General features: G+C 42.1%; 1 protein-coding gene across 4 annotated transcripts in view; it reads right to left on the reverse strand.

The window, feature by feature from the left end:
- Positions 1–1,625: 1,625 nt before the first annotated feature.
- pappa2 (pappalysin 2) overlaps positions 1,626–18,433 on the reverse strand; it is a 406,366-nt gene continuing 389,558 nt past the window's right edge. For 3 of the 4 annotated variants that reach the window (XM_069937524.1, XM_069937527.1, XM_069937529.1), the window contains exon 22: positions 3,736–8,818. In XM_069937524.1, coding sequence (XP_069793625.1) covers positions 8,723–8,818 — 96 coding nt within the window. In that variant the 3' untranslated portion in view covers positions 3,736–8,722. The other variant, XM_069937526.1, reaches the window with a different exon arrangement.

Raw genomic sequence — 18,433 nt, forward strand, 5'->3', positions numbered from 1 at the left:
ATAACCTCAGATAAAGTTCACAGGGAAGAATGAATTCTGTTTCAAGGATGCGGTCTTTCTGGTGATGCTTTCATGGTTCTCCCTCAACATGAACACCACCCACATAACAAGCCAGTGAATCCGTTTCATTGCTCACACCTTGATCAACTTCTACAGTGCTAGTTTTATGTTGGTCACCCATGGCTAGTCACAGCTGCCCAGACTAACTGGTTTGGCACATTCTGGGAACTGGTGCAGCATCATTGACCATTGTAGTAATATTTTTATGTGTTCTTTATGTCTTGGGAAGTCGTGGGGCAATGTAAGTCCTTTACTTTGTAGGGCATTTTTAATTTTTCCAAATTAATATTGATTTGTCCCAATTGGGAAGGCCAAAGTTTATTGGCTATTCTTTACTTGCCTAGAGGGGATTTATGAGGCAACCTCATTGGTGAGCCTGGATCAAAAGCCAGTAGGGAAAGGAAGAGCAGATTTCCTTCCTTCAAGTACATTAAACATCCAGAGTGGTAAGTGCAGACTTTTTCCCCAAATCATTATCTGATTTTTAAATTCCAGTTGTTATGGTGGGGTTTGAACCTGGGCCCTTGGATTACTGGTTGAGTTGTTGCAGTAGTAATGTTATTGAAGAGCAAAATGGGAATTTCCTATTTCCTATAATATGCTTGTGGCAGGGGATGAGGATAAGCCAGAAACAAACCCATGGTGCATCTCATGAAAGCTGCATACACACACCTCTGTGAGAGATGAGTAAAACTAATATGAAAATATGAGAGATGAAGAAAGCTAGTATGGATATATGTGTAATGAATAAAGCCAGTATGAATAGGATAAGGGTAGATAATAGAATGTAGGAAGTAAAGTTAGTCTGAATAAGATAAGGGTCTTCTAGCCTTATAGACAGAGTCAGCAAGTTCCGCATATGTAATTAGACAGAATGAGCAAGTTCTGCATATAAGAGTTAGTATGGGACATAGACAGGATATCCCCTGGTCCTCCAAGTTCACAGAAACAGCACGTAGGCAAACAGGATTGCCTAATGCCAAACTTATCCAGGAGGCAGAAGAATGTTAGTGGGGGGAGGGTACCTCTACACTGAAATGAACTGTATAAAAGTTGGGTGAGCCCCAGTATGTGTGTGTATTCCCAAGGGGAAGCACCCAACTTTGCAATGTTGTATAATAAATGTTCTTTGTTCTCAATTTTTGTCTCGAGCAAATTCTGTGAAGGTACTTCTGTTTCTCACAACTCTGACTGTCGGTCCAATTCTCTGTATTGCAGGGACAGGGGACCCTTTCACATTATTGTCTGTGTTCTTTTTGCTGCCTTCTGACACCTGTCGTGTAATTCTGCCATCTTTCTGTTTGTATCAGATCTTGTCACCAGGAGCACTTGAAGAAATTGAATGTCCATCAACAGGTCAGTGTCGACTTTCTGGAAATGCCAGCACTTAGTATGCTGAACAGAGATTAAACCTGCACTTCAAGGACAGGAGCCAGGATTCGCAATGATGACTGTATGAGTGAAATTAGTCAGGAAGGGTGAAGAGGTTTAGATTGTATGCAGGACGATGTTTTCTAATTATATCAAAAAAGCAACAAAAGAAATTGATCTGTGAGGATAACTTTATTTTTTTAATCAATTTTAAACACACAATAAAACCATAAGACTGTTTATCAAGCATTGAAACAAAAAAAATGTTAAATATTGGCCATGCATTCAGTGTTCCATAGCCATCCAATCACTAAAGAAATCTTTGAGCAGTGAGCTGAGATCTGGTTTATCATAGAAAACATGGGCAATATAAAGGAGTCCATGGACGTGTTATGTACCATGTCTGCACTGAGGAGCTCTGACTGTGTGCCTTTTAAAAGGGGTAGAAAAGACAGAAACTACCCCAGCCAGCTAGAGGTTAACCGTGTTGCTGAATGTGAGTAATGTTTGTAGTGGGCATGAGAAACTACCTTCCTGCTTAATATCAGAATCTGGCCATCCTCAGGTGTCCACCGGATTCTTGAATCTTACTGAAAGTTGGAGTGAATCATCTTTCTTATTTATCCATGTATTTTATGCCTTTTGAGGTTTTTTTTTACCATTGGGTGTTGTTCAGAAGTTTGTCAAAGGAATGAAGATGAACCTCTCCTCTGGTTTCTCCTGACCATCTCTTGGAGAATTGGTCAAGAGGTTTCCCAGTGTAGTTGGACTTGGAGGGAGTCACGACCACGGCCCGCATTACTTCTGAGGTACAGGCTATATTTGCCATGCCATCACAACATTCTCTCATGGTAGTACCGAGAGGTATGTCAACACGATACCTTTTGTCCCTTCAATGACTGGGCGGAGAACACTGAACACAGTCCTGTACGTGTTACAATAGCCAAACAAAAAAAGTACTTGAACAAAAATCATAAATGAGCAGCAACAATTAAAAGACTTCAAATAATACTCCAAGTGGTAGATACTGCAGAAGATTGTCAGGTTCACTGTATTTCAGAAAAAGCGTGAATTCTTATACGTTGAATTATCAATCTTGCTGCTCAATATTTGAAGAGGAGCTCTAACATAGCCACTCTTTAGCAATACTTTAATCTCTTACTAAATATTATATTATTTGCTCACATGCAATTGATTTCAGCCTCCTCTCAAACAGAGATGTCATGACAAGCTTTGTCCCAGTGGACTAAACATACTGAGGGTCAACTCAAATTTATGCAAATGACATTTCTGTTGAATTAACGTGTGGTTTTCAGGTATTTCAAATTCTCTGATTGCCAACCAGACCATTCTGCTCTTCCCATATTTCAGTGGAATGATGTGAGGAAGTCTACCAGCCCTGCAATCTTTATTTGTGACCCTGTAACCAATCAATAAACTACATTTGTATAAATCCTATTGAGGAAAGAATGGACAGCTGTGACCACACAATAGTTCATAATTGTTTGGATGTGGACAGGAAGACGAGGAATTAGAGGCACAGGTTCAGCTGGAAATTCCATCGCTCCCCTGTAGGTGCAGAATGGCCTGGGTTAGATTCATTTGGACAACTGAGCTCTCTCACCTGGGCCCAATCATGAATCACAAGGCCACTCGGGTGACTGGGGCAGGGGAAGGTGACTGAATGAAGAGAACATTACCCCATCTGGATCAATTGGGTACTTGCTGACAGCTATATTTAACTATTAAATGTGGGAGCTCATGATTTTGAACAAATTTACAAGCCCCAAAGGACAGCAATAGTGTTAGGGCACACTCTTCTGGCTAAGAGTAGAGTAACAATCAATTATTTTCAATTTCACTTGAAGGAAGCCCTGTAAAATGGTTAAGGTTGTTTTGAAAGTCTGCACTGTAAAAGCATGAGAGGAATTTCATGCCTCATGATTTGGTTTTATTTGTGGGACGTAATTGCGAAGGGATGAGTGAATCCAACTGACCAACATGCCAGATGAGGTATGTTTGGGGCTGTCAACACATGATTATGATCAAAAGGTCTCAAGATGTCATTTTGAAACAGGAAACTGCCCTCAGCACTTCTCTATCAAAGACACAGACTTGGATCCATTGCAGTCTTCTTCTGATGCGTTTGCTTTGTATCCTTGTAAGCAACACTATCCAAAAGCACTGTCTTTGCACGCAGATAGGAAAAGAGCACCAAGGTCTGTCTCGAGCATTTCCACATTCTTGAGATGCAGCACATTTCACAACCGTTGTACTTCAGTTGCAGGGAAAGGCCTTGTTGTTTAAGCAAAGAGGGGACATGACAATTGGATGTTGGTAATTATTATCAGATAGTTGCATTTTAATTCAATCCTCATAATCTCTCAGACTTCACTTTGGCTCTGGATTGTTTCGCATTTCCAAGAGTCTTTTGTTCTCCAATTAAACTGTGAACCCCGTCTCTGGTTTTACAAACAGCCAGGTATATCTCTAACTCTATTTTAGCTCCTGCTGTTGGATTGCAGCCATTCCCAGGGATCAATTATTCCTTCCCAGTGATGATCATATGTACATCAACAAATAACTAAATCATAAAGGTGGCAAACTAGAAGGAAATGTTTATTATTCTCTGTCATTGATTGATCTTGGTGAAGTTCTATTTATGACACTTGTATTCATGTTCTGGTTTAAAGCAGTAAAATGCCCCAAAGAGTTTCACAGGAACAAGAAGTCCAACATTGAAATAGAGTCAAAGAGAGATCAGAACCGATGACCAGAAGACAAACAGTGAATCGAGGGTGAAATTCAAGACCATGGCAAGGTCATCAGTAATAAGGCAAAGGGAATTGGACACACACAAAGCAATTGGGGGAGTGTTGGGATCTGGAAGTCTAGTGACAGATGAAGAATGGAAAGAAATTTAAAAACGAGTTAATGTTGAGGCTTTTCTGTTCCAGGAGCAAGTGTAGGGCAGGTACAGAAACAACTGTCTGAACTATGCTGAGGCCGAACAGAGTGTCCAATCTCATGGGATAATGCCAGCCACCAAAATGGTTGCCAGTTTATGCCCATATCATAACAGACTCCCATCCATTCCACACACAAGGTCAGGTCACATAGTGAAACTAGTCAGCCTGTGCTGTTTCCAAATCAGCTGACTGAACGTGGCAATATAGTGTTGCCTTTATTGGAGGAGAGCTGCTCTCCTGGTGAATCCAAATCATCATTGATGGGATCGGAAGGACACCTCTGGTGATGTGGCGGCCAGAGTATTATAAATACCTTGACCAGCTCTGATTTTGTTTCATCAATAGCAACCATAAAATTGAAAGCAAAGCCAACAGAGACAGGAGATGCAGCCACAGGGTAAGAAGCATAAATAATCACAGAGCATTAAAGGGAAAGGAGCAGATCGCAGGATTGCAACAAATTTGTTTCAACTGTAGTGTTTGCATTTGTTGTCAATGGTTCCCTGGAGCATCGGAGAATGAGGGGAGATTTGATGGCTTTGTACAAAATGTTGAGGGGTATAGATAGAATAAATGCAAGCAGGCTTTTCCCACTGTGGTTAAATGAAATAAAAACTAGAGGACATGGTCAAGGATTAAAGAGGAAATCTTTAAAGGAGACATTCAGGGAAACTTCATATAGAATAGTGAGAGTGTGAAACAAGCTGCCAGCTGAAGTGGTGAACGCGTGCTCGATTTTGATATTTAAGAAAATCTTGGATAGCTACGTGGATGGAAGTATGGAGGGCTATGTTCCAGATGCTGCTCAAACGGACTAGGTAGAATAATAGTTTGGCACACGCTTAAAGGGCCAAAGAGAATGTTACTGTGCCATAGTGTTCTATGGTTGGAATCAGCTTGATGGTAGTCCAATTCCAGAGGAGTTTGCACTTTCCCTCCAATTGCAGATACCATTGCTATCGCAAGTCAGGTTTGGAACACCCTTGAGTGAGATTGGTCAAACCTGACATTCCCATGAAACTGACTCTCATTGGGAAACTTTCAGGACACCTGAATACCTACTCTTGAAAATGGCTCGATATCTTGTACATTGACAATGAACCTGCAGTTGCCTTGGTCATATCCATACTATACTTTTAAAATCCAGTCTTTACATGAGTTGTGCTGCAGTGTGGGCCAACACCATGACCACTTTTGTCCCCTAGCTCCTTTTCAACAATAAGTTGGGTAAATATCGGTTTAGGAAGTCTCTTGTATTTTGCGTGCTTTACTTTCTCAGGTACTTTGCAACTTTGTAGTTGTAGGACCATTGGGATTCGACGCGTACTGCCCAACTGGAGCCTTTCTGACGCACCTGTGTGGAATGTACACTTGAAGCATCAATTTTTTTGAAATTTTAAAGACATAGCATGGTAACAGGCCCTTACAGCCCATGATCCAGTGCCCCCAAATACACCAATAAACTTACAAAACCCATATGTTTTTGGAGTGAGGACGGAAACCAGAGAAAGCCCATACAGGTTACGGGGAGAATATCCTAACTCCTTACAGACAGTGCCGGATTCTAACCCAAGTCATTGGCACAGTAATTGGGTTGTTCTGTAATGCTAACCATGCCACGGTGTGACCTCAGTGGTGAAACACAGTGTGCCTTGAGGGGAGCTGAACGTCCAATAGGAAGATCAAGAGAAAGGCACAGCAACTCAGCGTTCCGCTAGGATGTTGAATTTTTACAACATGCCATGTTTGCCAAAGACCTTATTACAAATGGTGACTGTCACCCTTGGCCAGACGTTTCTTATGTTGCTGAGTCAACAAGAGGTGTAAAGAAGAGCCAATCCAATACAAGGAGGAAATGTGTTCAACCCCCTTCCACTCTGGATGCTCCCTCCATTCAATACAACTTTCTGGTGCAGTAATTGAACCAAGTGGGATGGGCATCAGGTAAACTGACAACAACAGAGAGCAAAGACTGGAGGTTAGTGACGGGCCTGACGGTGACTGAGAATGGGGGTGCAGAGAGTAAAATGGACAGATCATTTACCATTTTGTCCTTATTCTGTCCAAAGGAAGTTGATGTTTACAGGGAAAGAGATGAATGGGACCAATCAAATCACTCTTTGGGACCGCTAACAAAGGAATGTTGTTCTTCTGTCAGGTATCCGCTTCCATGAACTAGGTTAGTGGTTTATTGACATGTTTGCTTTCTTCAGAGGACTTATCCTACTCCACTATACTGATATTATAATGAGGATCAACACCTGTGCCAAGGTTTAGACATCCATTTGATGCTGGTTTTGGTTTGACAAATGTAGGTGAAAGAGTACAATTTAAATATTGCATGTCACTATTAAATCTGGCGGAAAGGTCATTAAAGCCGTGGGCAATATGGGATTGCAGTCATTATCCTTTTGAAGGGCAGTGCAGGCTTGAGGCTCCAGTTCTTCATTTGTACTTTCCTAGGTATGCAGTTGTACTGCTGTTATCCCTCAGTATTCTGCCACAGCCACCCTGAGAACCACACTAAATGTCAGCACTTGTTGGGAATGAAGTGAAGAGAACCCTGGGAGTGGACCTTTTTGCATTGGATGTGAATGACACTTGTGTTCAAGGGTGAAATGCCAAAAGCAATGGTAACAACTCACTGTACCAGCCGATCACAGTCAATTTTTAAATTTGCCCCACAACTCTGCTCTTTCCTAAGATCACCTCATCCTTTCTTTGGTACATTTAGCAGAAGATTATCTAAAGGCAAGATTAACTAAATGGCATAGTTTAAAAAGGAGGGCAAGAAGAAACATGGGTGAATATACAAAATAATAATGAAACTGGAAGGATAAAATGATGAGACGAAAACTGAGTGGTGCAGTCCTCTATAAACCAGCAGGCAGGTCTCAGTGAACTCTGTATCAAAGACATGAACAGGTTTCAGAAAAGACCTAATGCGTGCAGGACCACAGATTAAGGACTTTGTTGGAGACCCTGGAGATTGGTGAGGTTCTGTCTGAGGGAAGTTCAAAGGTTTTGTCAGGTGTTTCAGAATTGTCAACAGCTTGAATGCAGTAAACGAGGAGAACCTGTTTTTCCTGGCAGTGGACAGGACACTTGTACAATAATTTCTGATGGAGCTGAGTAGACTGAGCACAGCATGTGGTGAGCTGATATGATCTAATCTGTGCTGACTGAAAAGGAGCAACATTGAAAGTAACTGTCAGAAGCAATGTTGAGCACATTTGAACAGTTATGAATGGAGAGGCACAGGGTGATGAATCGGATACTTCAGCACTGAGCATGCTCAAAGACAGAGCTGAAGAGCCTCTTCTGTGCCACATTGTTTGACAGCTTAACCCCATTCCCATTTCAGATCTGCATTGGTGTGGTTGACTGCTTTTCTTTCTGCTTTTACAATCAAAAGGCTTCAACACTGGAACATAAAGAATATAAATGGAGAACAAGAAGCCAATTAGTTATTCTGGTAAACAAAATCTGGAACAGTCTTCATACATTCTGTGGAGAGTGAAGATGAGCTTGGCCCATGGTTTTGGGCAGGGTTTTTAATTATTCATTTCAAAGGCATTTTCCCAGTTGACTGAATATGATGGAATTAGAAGCTGTTCCCAGCACATAACCTGCAACTGGCAAACTCTGGTATTTTCATTGATAGATGCAAAACTGGTTTGAGATGCAGTGGCACATCTGAAGAGGCTTCCCATCTTGGTTTTGTATTTGTCACCCTGATCAGGTGACTGCGCTGCGACTACTAATCAGCCATGGAGCACAATTTGTGGCATCATCGAAGACTATTAGTTCCCCAACTTGGATGAAGGACGGCAGTGAGTGGGGATGAAAATTAAGAAGACATATCGTTGGTCACCAGGGATGGCTCAAAGCTTGTCCTGAAAGTAGGCAAGAAGACCATTGGAGGTGAGAAGTTTGACCGTTTTGCAGTCTTGGGAAGCAGAAGATGTGTGATGAGCAGCAGTGATGTAAATTTGAGGGGGGGGGGGAGAGGAGGATCATTAATCAAATACAAAACTGACGTTGATCGCACACAAATACTGAGCAGCGAAAGTCTGACTCCTGCACAGATTGGCCTCCTGGTGTCAGAATGAAACTTGCATTAATAATTTTTGTGTGCATTGTTAAGACAGTTTATTGCATTCTGCACCCAGATCTTCCCAAGTCCACAGAGAGAAAAGAATGCTGCTCTCGCACCTTCTGTTTTCTGTGAACAGAACAAAATGATGTGTTTGTGACATTACTGCTGGTGTGAAGCCTGGTCTCTCGCACCTGGATGAGGTGGTGTTTGTTCCTCTTCTGTATCAGTGCAATCTTTCTCCCTGAAGGTTCTCTTCAGCTCTGGGGTCCCGGCAAGTGCATTCATCCTGTTCTTCACAGTCAGCAGCAAAGGGAATGACCTGCCAGGAAGCAATTGGAAAGGGGACACCTTGAAGTGGAAGGGTTTAAAGATTAATAACAATGAAACCATAGAGCAGTGAAGCAGGTCAGCAATTGGGCTGAAGCAGAGAAATACAGATGGGGAAGTCTAACTAGCATTTAGGTTGGGACAATGCTACTACAAACAGAAAGTAAGTTTCAGAAATGTCAGGCAATATATTGACTGTTCTGTGCTCACAATGGATAGCATGAAATTTATGCTTACTAAGTTGGAGTATATTAAAAAAAAACTTGGCTTTGTGTGCTATCCATTAAAATCCACCCACAGACCAGAACCACAGGAAAATTGGATTGTAGAAAGCAAAAACTCAGTCTAGGGGGAGGAGTGAGGCACTGCTTCAAGGAACACAAGATACTGCTTGTGTCTTTGGGGCTGGGGTATTTGTGGGCGTATGTGCTGTGAGAAGAGAGCAGGTTACAGGTCATTTTTCTACACCTGGCCAGAATGACATTGGGGGAAAATGGAAGGAGGATCATTGGTGATGGTGACTGAGGCTTAACTCAAGGTGTCCTAGCCAGAACAATCCATTTTGAAGGGGAGGAGAAAATTTGAGTGATGACACCTGAAGTTTACTTCCAAAGTAGGTGTTGGTAGAACCCCATAAACACAGAAAAAAGTGATATCTTGACTTGGATTTGCTGTGGCCAGATGGAGTTCTCTCTCCCATCAGTTTGTCAACTTCTACAATTGCTTCCGTTGGAATCAGACTGTGTGTGTTGGAGACAGAATTTCGATGATTTGTTCACCTCGTGTGAGGGGGTGGAGAGGTTTCTGGGTGGGTAGGAAACTGGAATAATCCTTGGGTTTCTCATGAACAGCACTGTCCGATCTAAGTCCCAACCCAGTTGGTTTGTGGGATGAATGCCACAGCAAGAGGTAAAGGTATTTTTTTGAACTGAGAAACATAGAAACATAGAAGATAGGAGCAGGAGTAGGTCATTCGACCCTTCGAGCCTGCTCCGCCATTCAACGAGATCATGGCTGATCTTAAAGTTCAGTACCCCGTCCCCGCCTTCTCTCCGTAACCTTTAATACCCTTATACTGAAAAAATATATCTGAGCATTTCATGATGAATCTTCCTGAACCAAGGGTATATTATTCCACAATGTGAGAACTTGAGCTACAAGGTGGAGTCTATTCTCAGGTGAAGCACCTGAACATGAACAACTCAAGTAATGCAATGCTGTCTCAGGTTAAAAGCAAGGTCGTATGTATTCTCCCAAGGAAATATATCATCACTAAGTTGGCTTGGCAACAAAATTGGAACAAAATTTGTCCAGAGCCAAAGCATTTGAGGTACTTCGAATAGCAATAAAAGTTCTGTGCTTAGTCTCAGAACTTAGCTCACTGGCAAGATGTGTCTAGAGTTGGATATGAGGAAACATCGTTTTAGAATTCCATTTCTAATTCTCCTGAAGATTCGGGTTATGTTCAGGCTATAAAAGAACTGCGTGGGTTAGAACATAGAAGTATAGGCTGGCCCTTTGGCCAATCATGTTTTGACAACCTATGTCAACCAACTCCACTACGATTTTCTCCTTCCCTACCTTACACTTATAACCCTCAAATTTTGTTTACACCCATTTTCCCCAAGAGTCTTTTAAACGCTTTGTGGAATAAAGCCAGCATTTGATGTTATTCTTAAAATATTCAAACCACAATCAGCTAAAATTCTTTCCCAATAAAGAACAGCTAAACTGAAGCAATCTGTGACAAATCTCCAGCCATGAAGTTCTGTCTGATTGTTCCTTTGCATTTCATATGATTCAATTGATAACTATCATTGGTTTATTTCTGTTCTGACCTTTCCTTTTGTGCCTGAAGTCCAATCCATGACCTTAGCACCTCAGGGCTTGGTTTACCAAATGAACACCACAACCACATAGCCTCAATCCAAAGGAAGAGATCAATGTTTCAACTGTGGAACTAGAGCTCCTCTGTTGCTGGACCTAAGATCCCATTGTGAAAGAAAGGTCAATCAACTGCAACCAGAGGCATTGGAGGTAAGAGAAAGCTGTTATGATGGGGCAAGGCAGTGACTGAAGATTACCTTTTTGTAGCTATCTGTCTCAGAGCATCCACATCACCTCTTCCTCAGTGAGAGTGTGCACAATGCAAGCTTCAATCTTCTCTAGAATCTCTGGAAATCAGTGCCAACTTTATCATCCTCCCTGAGGAATTAGTTCTGTCTCGCAGTAAGCAGTGATCCCTTCCTCCCATTCCAAGGAAGGAAGATGTCAGTCCACTTGTTGACCTCTCCTGTTGATTATTTTCTGCAGGGATATATCCACCCTGGTCTTTCCTCTCAGTGGAACTTGTTTCTACGTGTTCACCACACTCAATGTAATAAAGAATAATCAACGCCCAAATTGAACTGATGAAGAAAGCAGACAATGACGATCGATACAATGAAGCAGCAGTCAAGTAAGTACAATGGGGTCAGTTACCAATTGCTGTGCAGAAGAAGCTTAGTGGGTGATAGGTAGTGCATGTGGGTTGGGGGGGGGGGGGGTGGTGACCCTACCAAGGGGAAGAGCAGTTGTGAGAGGAGTATGAGTGAACATGATGCAAGCTCCACACTCAGCCTCACCACATAGAACCATAGAAGACTACAGCACAGAAAACAGGCCATTTGGCCCTTTTGTTTGTGCCAAAAACATCATACCACTAGTCCCACTGCACCCATTCCATAACCCTCCAGACCTCTCCCATCCATGTATCTATCCAGTTTATTTTTAAAAATTAAAAGTGAGCCCACATTTACCACGTCAGATGGCAACTCGTTCCACTCTCCCATTACTGAGTGAAAAAGTTCCCCCTAAACCTTCCCCCTTTCACCCTAAAGACAAGTATTTATCTCTCCTGATCTAAGTGGAAAGAGCCTACTCTGTCTATTCCTCTCATAATTTTGTAAACCTCTCAAATCTCCTCTCATTCATCTACACTGCAAGAAATAAAATCCTAACCTGTTTAATCTTTTTCCTGCAGCTCAACTCCTGAAGACCCGGGAACATTCTAGTAAATCTTTTCCACATTCTTTCAATCTTATTCTTATCCTTCCTGTAGTTTGGTGACCTGCATTTCACAAAATACTCCAAATTTGACCTCACCAATATCTTGGACAACCTCACCATGACATCCCAACTTTGATTTATGAAGGCCAAGATGCCAAAAGCTTTCTTCACAACCCTGTCTACCTGTGACACCACCTTCAAGAAATTATCTATCTGTATTCCCAGATTCTTTTGTTTCTCTGCACTCCTCAGTGCCCTACCATTTACTGTGTATGTCCTACCTTGGTTTGTCCTTTCAAAATGCAACACCTCATATTTTTTGGCATTAAATTCTATCTGTCACTTTCTGGCCCATATTTCCAGTTGATCCTTCTGCAAGCTTTGAAAGCCTTCCACGCTGATCCAATTAACCACATTATCATCTAAATCATTGATATAGACAACAAACAACAATGGGCCCAGCACTGATCCCTGAGGCACATCACTAATCACAGGTGTCCAGTCTGAGAACAGGTGCACTCTTTAAACATACATGCTGGATACACCACAGCATGGGATAGGAGCTGCTCACAACACAATTGGACAAAGCTGCCAATAGTGGTCAAAACAGCTCAGAACATCAACCAAACCTCCTTCCTCTCCATAATTTCATCCACATCCCCTATAGCTCAGAGACAGCACTACCACTCTGACTTCATCCATTCAGCCAATTTAGAATCCAGTTTACAACCTCTCTATGGATAGCTAGTGTTTGAACCTTCTGAACTAGGCTCCCATGTGGGACTTTGTCAAAGACCTTACTAAAGGTCCATGTAGATGACATCTACAGACTTTCCTTTATTTACTTTCTTCGTAATGTCCCCCAAAAAACTCTAAGGTTCATTAAACCTGACCTACCACACACTATTCTTAATCCTTGCCTGTCCAAATTCTTGTATACCCAATCTCTCAGAACACCTTCTAAAAATTTACCTACTACTGATGTCAGGCTCACTGGTGTGTAATTTCCTGGTTTACTTTGGAGTCTTTTTTAAACAATGGAACAACACGAGGTACCCTCCAATCCCTGGCACCTCACCCATGGATAAGGATGACCATTATACACAACTGGAGCTGCAGATAGGAGAAAGGCCTGTGGAGCCATCAGGTCCACACTGACTATCAGAAATTAATTAAAACTGCAAATAAAGTAAAAATAATTGACGAGGACCATTTGTGGACTTGATGGCTTGAGTTAGAATGAAGTGTTGAATAGACTGAAACTGTCTTGGAGCAAGAACCTTTGTTCCTGGAGTGTAGGACACTGAGTGGTGACAAAAAAAAATCATGAAGGATTTCCCCCCAAATTCAGAGAGGTCACGGCAGTGGCAGGGGGTGGGGAAAGAGGTTGATTTTAAAAATGAGATGAGATGGTGTTTCTTTTCCCCCAATGGAGAATGTGAGGGGAGAATCGAATGAGTGGCCAAAGGAAGTGGTAGAGGTAGGTTCAATGCAGATACTTGGACAGGAAAGAGTTGGAGTGACACAGGCCAGGTGTGGGCATATAGGATGATCTCAAGGGAGCAAGTTGGTTGGCAATGATGAATAAGGCAGAAAATCACATTTCTCATCTGTGTATCTCTGCACCTTTTCCCACAGACTCCACCAGCCACCTGTAATGTGGGCAATGTTACAGTGGTCAATGAACCTACCAATTAGATTGTATTGGGACAGAGGAGGGAACCTCCACAGTCACGATCAGTTTGTTGTGATTCAACCAGGATGGCTGCAGATATAAGACAACAGCAATGTCATTGAGAAGATATTTAGCTTGTTAGAGATTCGAAGCCAAAAAAAGCATCAGGGTGAATGGTTTGGATAATCTGGTGTCAGATAAAGGATGACAACCAGCCAAGAAAAAGCCACAAGAGCTGAATGACACAAAACACCATTTGTGAGCTTTAGAGGTGGAGATGCAAGAGGTAGAAGACCAAAGGGTTTTGTGACAGTGCGTGAAATCAGATGGTACCCTGACTGAATGGTTTGTAAATGTGTGTGAAATCGGTTAGACATTGGAGAGACCATATCTATAAGTCAGATATGGATCAAGGTAGCCTTGCAAGTGAATGAGATGGCTGATAAAACAAGCACTATTGTGTTGCAGGAAAGATGCCATCAAGCTGGAGTGGATCTTGCCAGGCCCTGAGCTTTAGGGAGAGGTGGAACAGGATAGGGCTTTAGTTCTTGGAGTTCAAGAGTGATTGCAAAGAGTTTTGCTGAGGGTTGTGGAATTGGAAACCGGAGGGTGTCAGTTTTAATAAGAAACTTTAAGCAAGACCTTTTGACACATAGAGTGGTTGATGTATGAGGGGATGCCTCATGGCCTGTTTCCAGGTTCTATGACTGGAAGGCAGTGGATGTATGGAACGAGGACTGGCAGAGGTGCCACACAGCCTGGAACTGAAGGGCAGTGGGTGTATGGAATGAGGGCTGGAGAAGATGCCATGTGGCCTGGTACCACAGTCTACTGACTGGAGAAGAGGAATACTTTCTGCCAGGAAAGCAGTGCAGGGGAATTTTTCATGATTGAACTCAGCAGAACAGAGGAGTAAGGAGCGGCTGTGATGGTGAGAGGATCCCTGCTGAAAAATATTAGAACATTTCAGACGGAGGGAGAAAATTTTAACATGAGATAATGTAGACCCAAAGAGGAATCTCTGATGCCATAAGAAAGGCACCATAAGGTTTACAAATCATTCAAATTGAGTGAGCAGAGCTGATGATTAAATAGGTGTGGAATTGTGAGATGTATATTCTTACCAAATTATCATGGTGTGCAAAGCTGCATTATGTACCGTGTCCTCAACCCTACAGTGTGATTATCTTCTCAATCTCCAAAGCGCAATTTGAAACTTTGAGTCAGTGTGAAACCTGAGCAGCCCTGAAGGAGTCTATCTGTAATTCAGTGACTGAATGCCAAAGAGGCAGTTTGACAAGTGTGAATGTACAAAGCTATCAAACTGAAACTTCTGTGGACTTCAGTGCATTGATCATCTCTTAGCAATAAAATATTTGTCATTGTCTTTATTGTGTTGTTGAATTATATATGCACTGCAGATATTCATTAGCATTTGCCATCTCTGAAAATGAGATGGAAAAAATGTAGTCGCCCTCTCCCTCACGGAGAGTTTGGAGCCAACCTACCTGTCTCCATTAATGTTACTGGAGAACTTGGATAGCTCCAAGTTCATTGAAGTAAACATTTCAAATGGTCGCTATGTCACTGAACATCTTGAACAGGTGCACACTTTAAACATACATGCTGGATACACCACAGCATGGGACAGGAGCTGCTCACAACACAATTAGACAAAGCTGCCAATAGTGGTCAAAACAGCTCAGAACATCAATCAAACCTCCTTCCTCTCCATTAATTTCATCCACATCCCACATAGCTCAGAGACAGCAGACAGCCATCCAAATGACCCCTCCCACCCCAACATCCCATTCTCCCTCCTCCCATCAGGGAAAAGGCTTGAGTGGAATTGCATACCAATAGAGCACAGAGTGAGCCTCACAATAGTGTTGCCGTGCTGCTTTTGATGTGTGCTCATTGATCTTCCTTTGAACACAACACTCTTGCTCGGTACAGTTGTATACACATTCTAGTTAATTCACCATGTAGCTCATAGAAGGACCCTGCATGATGTACTAAATGTAATGTGACAATAAACTTCAACCTGAAATTCTAAATCTTCCATGCCCTTCGCTTTGAAGAATACAGATGAGGAGCATTTATTTCAAACCTAATTCACATCTCCCGGCTTCACACAGATTACTCATTTGCCCCCATTGTGAAGCCATTCTTTCCCCAGCTTGCAAATGGCTCCTCATAATCATAGAACATTATAGCGCAGCACAGGCCCTATGTGCCAACCTAGATATACCTACCAAAAAAAAAACAACCTCCCTAACTCGTAACCCTCTTTTTCTTTCATCATGTCCCTGCTAAAAGTCGCCTTTGATTCAGCCTCCGCCACTACCCCTGGCAATTCATTCCAGGCACTCAAAATTCCCTGTGTGTAAAAGAAATCTCTGAAACCTTTCTCCCTTCACTTTGTACAGATGCCCTCTAGTGTTTGCTACTCCTGCCCGAGGGAAAAGGTGCTGGCAGTCTACCTCAACGAATTTCAAGATTCTTCATCTTGCCCACCCCGGATATTTCATGAATTACAATTGCCCGTCTAATCTCCATTCTCTCTCCTACATCCTCTTTAACGCTCCAGAGATGTGCTTGATTGCCTGTTTTTTTTTAAACCTCATTAAACCTTCAATAATATTTGGAATAGTCAGGCCCTGGATCTGGCCCTACAGCCTACAATGTCTGTACCGATATTGATGTCACCATTCTGCTCTGTCATTGGTGCGTCAACCAATTCTGAATCCCTGAACACAACTATTCACTGCCCTCCTCAGAGGGAGGTGGATAAATCCAGCAAAAAGGGCAACATTGCCATAGTCATTGAGGATTTCAAAACGGGAAAACCAGAGAAGGAATTTATAGAATGCTTTTAGGATAGTTTCTTGGAACAGTTTGTGGCTGAGCCATCCAGCAATATGGCAATTCTGGATTGGGTATTGTGTGATGAATCAGAGTTGATAAGGAGAGCTGAAGGTCAAGGAATCCTTCGGAGGCAGTGATCACAACATGACATACCAGGATAGAATTTGCCCTGCCATTTGTGAGGAAAAAAAAACTCAATTCAGAGGTGTGAGGAGAAATGACCAAAGTTGATTGAAAAGGCACAGTAGCAGGGAGGATGGCAGATAAGCAATGGATGGAGTTTCTGCAAAAAAAAAATAAGGAAAGTGCAGGACAGATATATTCTAAAAAAAGAAATATTTTAATGGAAAACTGACATAACTGTGGCTGATGAGAAGATAAAAGCCAAAGTAAGCACATGGAGGCAAAAATTAGTGGAAAGAGACAGGACTGAAATTTTTTTTTCCAAAAGCTTACAGAAGGCAACTAAGCAGGTCAGTAGAAAGAAAAAGATTAAGAGGCTAGAAAATAATTTCAAAAATGATACTAAAAGCTTTTTTTTTAAAGTATCCTGTTTGTTAAAAGTGAACAAAGAGGCAAGAATAGATTTAGGACCAACAGAGAATGAGACTGGAGATATTATAATGGGAGACAAGGAGATGGCAGAGACATTGAATGAGTATTTTGAAAGTCTTCACTGTGGAAGTCATTGCTAGTGCAGTTGACTTTCAAGGGTGCTAGGGAAGAAAGGTGAGTTGGAGAAAATGTGTTTGGAAAACTGAATGGTCTAAGGGTAGACAAGTTTCCTAGACCAGATGGAATGCACCCTCAGTTTCAGAAAGAATTAGCAATAGAAGTTGTGGAGTATTGGTAATGCTCATCCAAGACTCAATAACCATATAACCACTTACAGCACAGAACAGGCCAGTTCGGCCCTACTAGTCCATGCCGTAGCAAATCCCCACCCTCCTAGTCCCACTGACTAGCACCCGGTCCATACCCCTCTAGTCCCCTCCTATCCATGTAACAATCCAGTCTTTCCTTAAATGTAACCAATGATCCTGCCTCGACCACGTCTGCCGGAAGCTCATTCCACATCTCCGCCACCCTCTGCGTAAAGAAATTTCCCCTCATGTTCCCCTTATAATTTTCCCCCTTCAATCTTAAACCATGCCCTCTAGTTTGAATCTCCCCCACTCTTAATTGAAAAAGCCTATCCACATTTACTCTGTCTGTCCCTTTTAAAATCTTAAACACCTCTATCAAGTCCCCTCTCAATCTTCTACGCTCCAGAGAAAAAAGCCCCAGTCTGCACAACCTTTCCCTGTAATTCAGACCCTGAAATCCTGTCAATATTCTCGTGAACCTTCTCTGCACTCTCTCTATTTTGTTTATATCTTTCCTATAATTTGGTGACCAAAACTGTACACAATACTCCAAATTTGGCCTCACCAATGCCTTGTAAAATTTCATCATAACCTCCCTACTCTTGAATTCAATACTCCGATTTATGAAGGCCAACATTCCAAATGCCTTCTTCACCCCACCATCTACCTGAGTATCAGCCTTGAGGGTACTATTAACCATCACTCCTAAATCCCTTTGTTGCTCTGCACTCCTCAATTGTCTACCATTCAATGTATAGGACCTATTTAAATTTGCCTTTCCAAAATGTAGCACCTCACATTTATCTGTATTAAATTCCATCAGCCATTTCTCAGCCCACACCTCCAGCCTTCCTAAATCACCTTTTAATCTACGGTAATCTACCTCACTGTCCACAACACCACCAATCTTTGTGTCATCCGCAAACTTGCTTATCCAATTCTCCACCCCTACATCCAGATCATTAATATATATAACAAATAATAGTGGACCCTGAGGAACTCCACTAGTCACCGGCCTCCAATTGGACAAACAATTTTCTACCACTACTCTCTGACACCTCCCATCCAACCACTGCTGAATCCATTTCACTACCTCTTTATTTATACCTAATGCCTCCACCTTTTTTCCTAACCTCTTGTGGGGAACTTT

This window comes from Narcine bancroftii, chromosome 5, assembly GCF_036971445.1.
Source record: "Narcine bancroftii isolate sNarBan1 chromosome 5, sNarBan1.hap1, whole genome shotgun sequence".
Classification (NCBI taxonomy): domain Eukaryota; kingdom Metazoa; phylum Chordata; class Chondrichthyes; order Torpediniformes; family Narcinidae; genus Narcine; species Narcine bancroftii.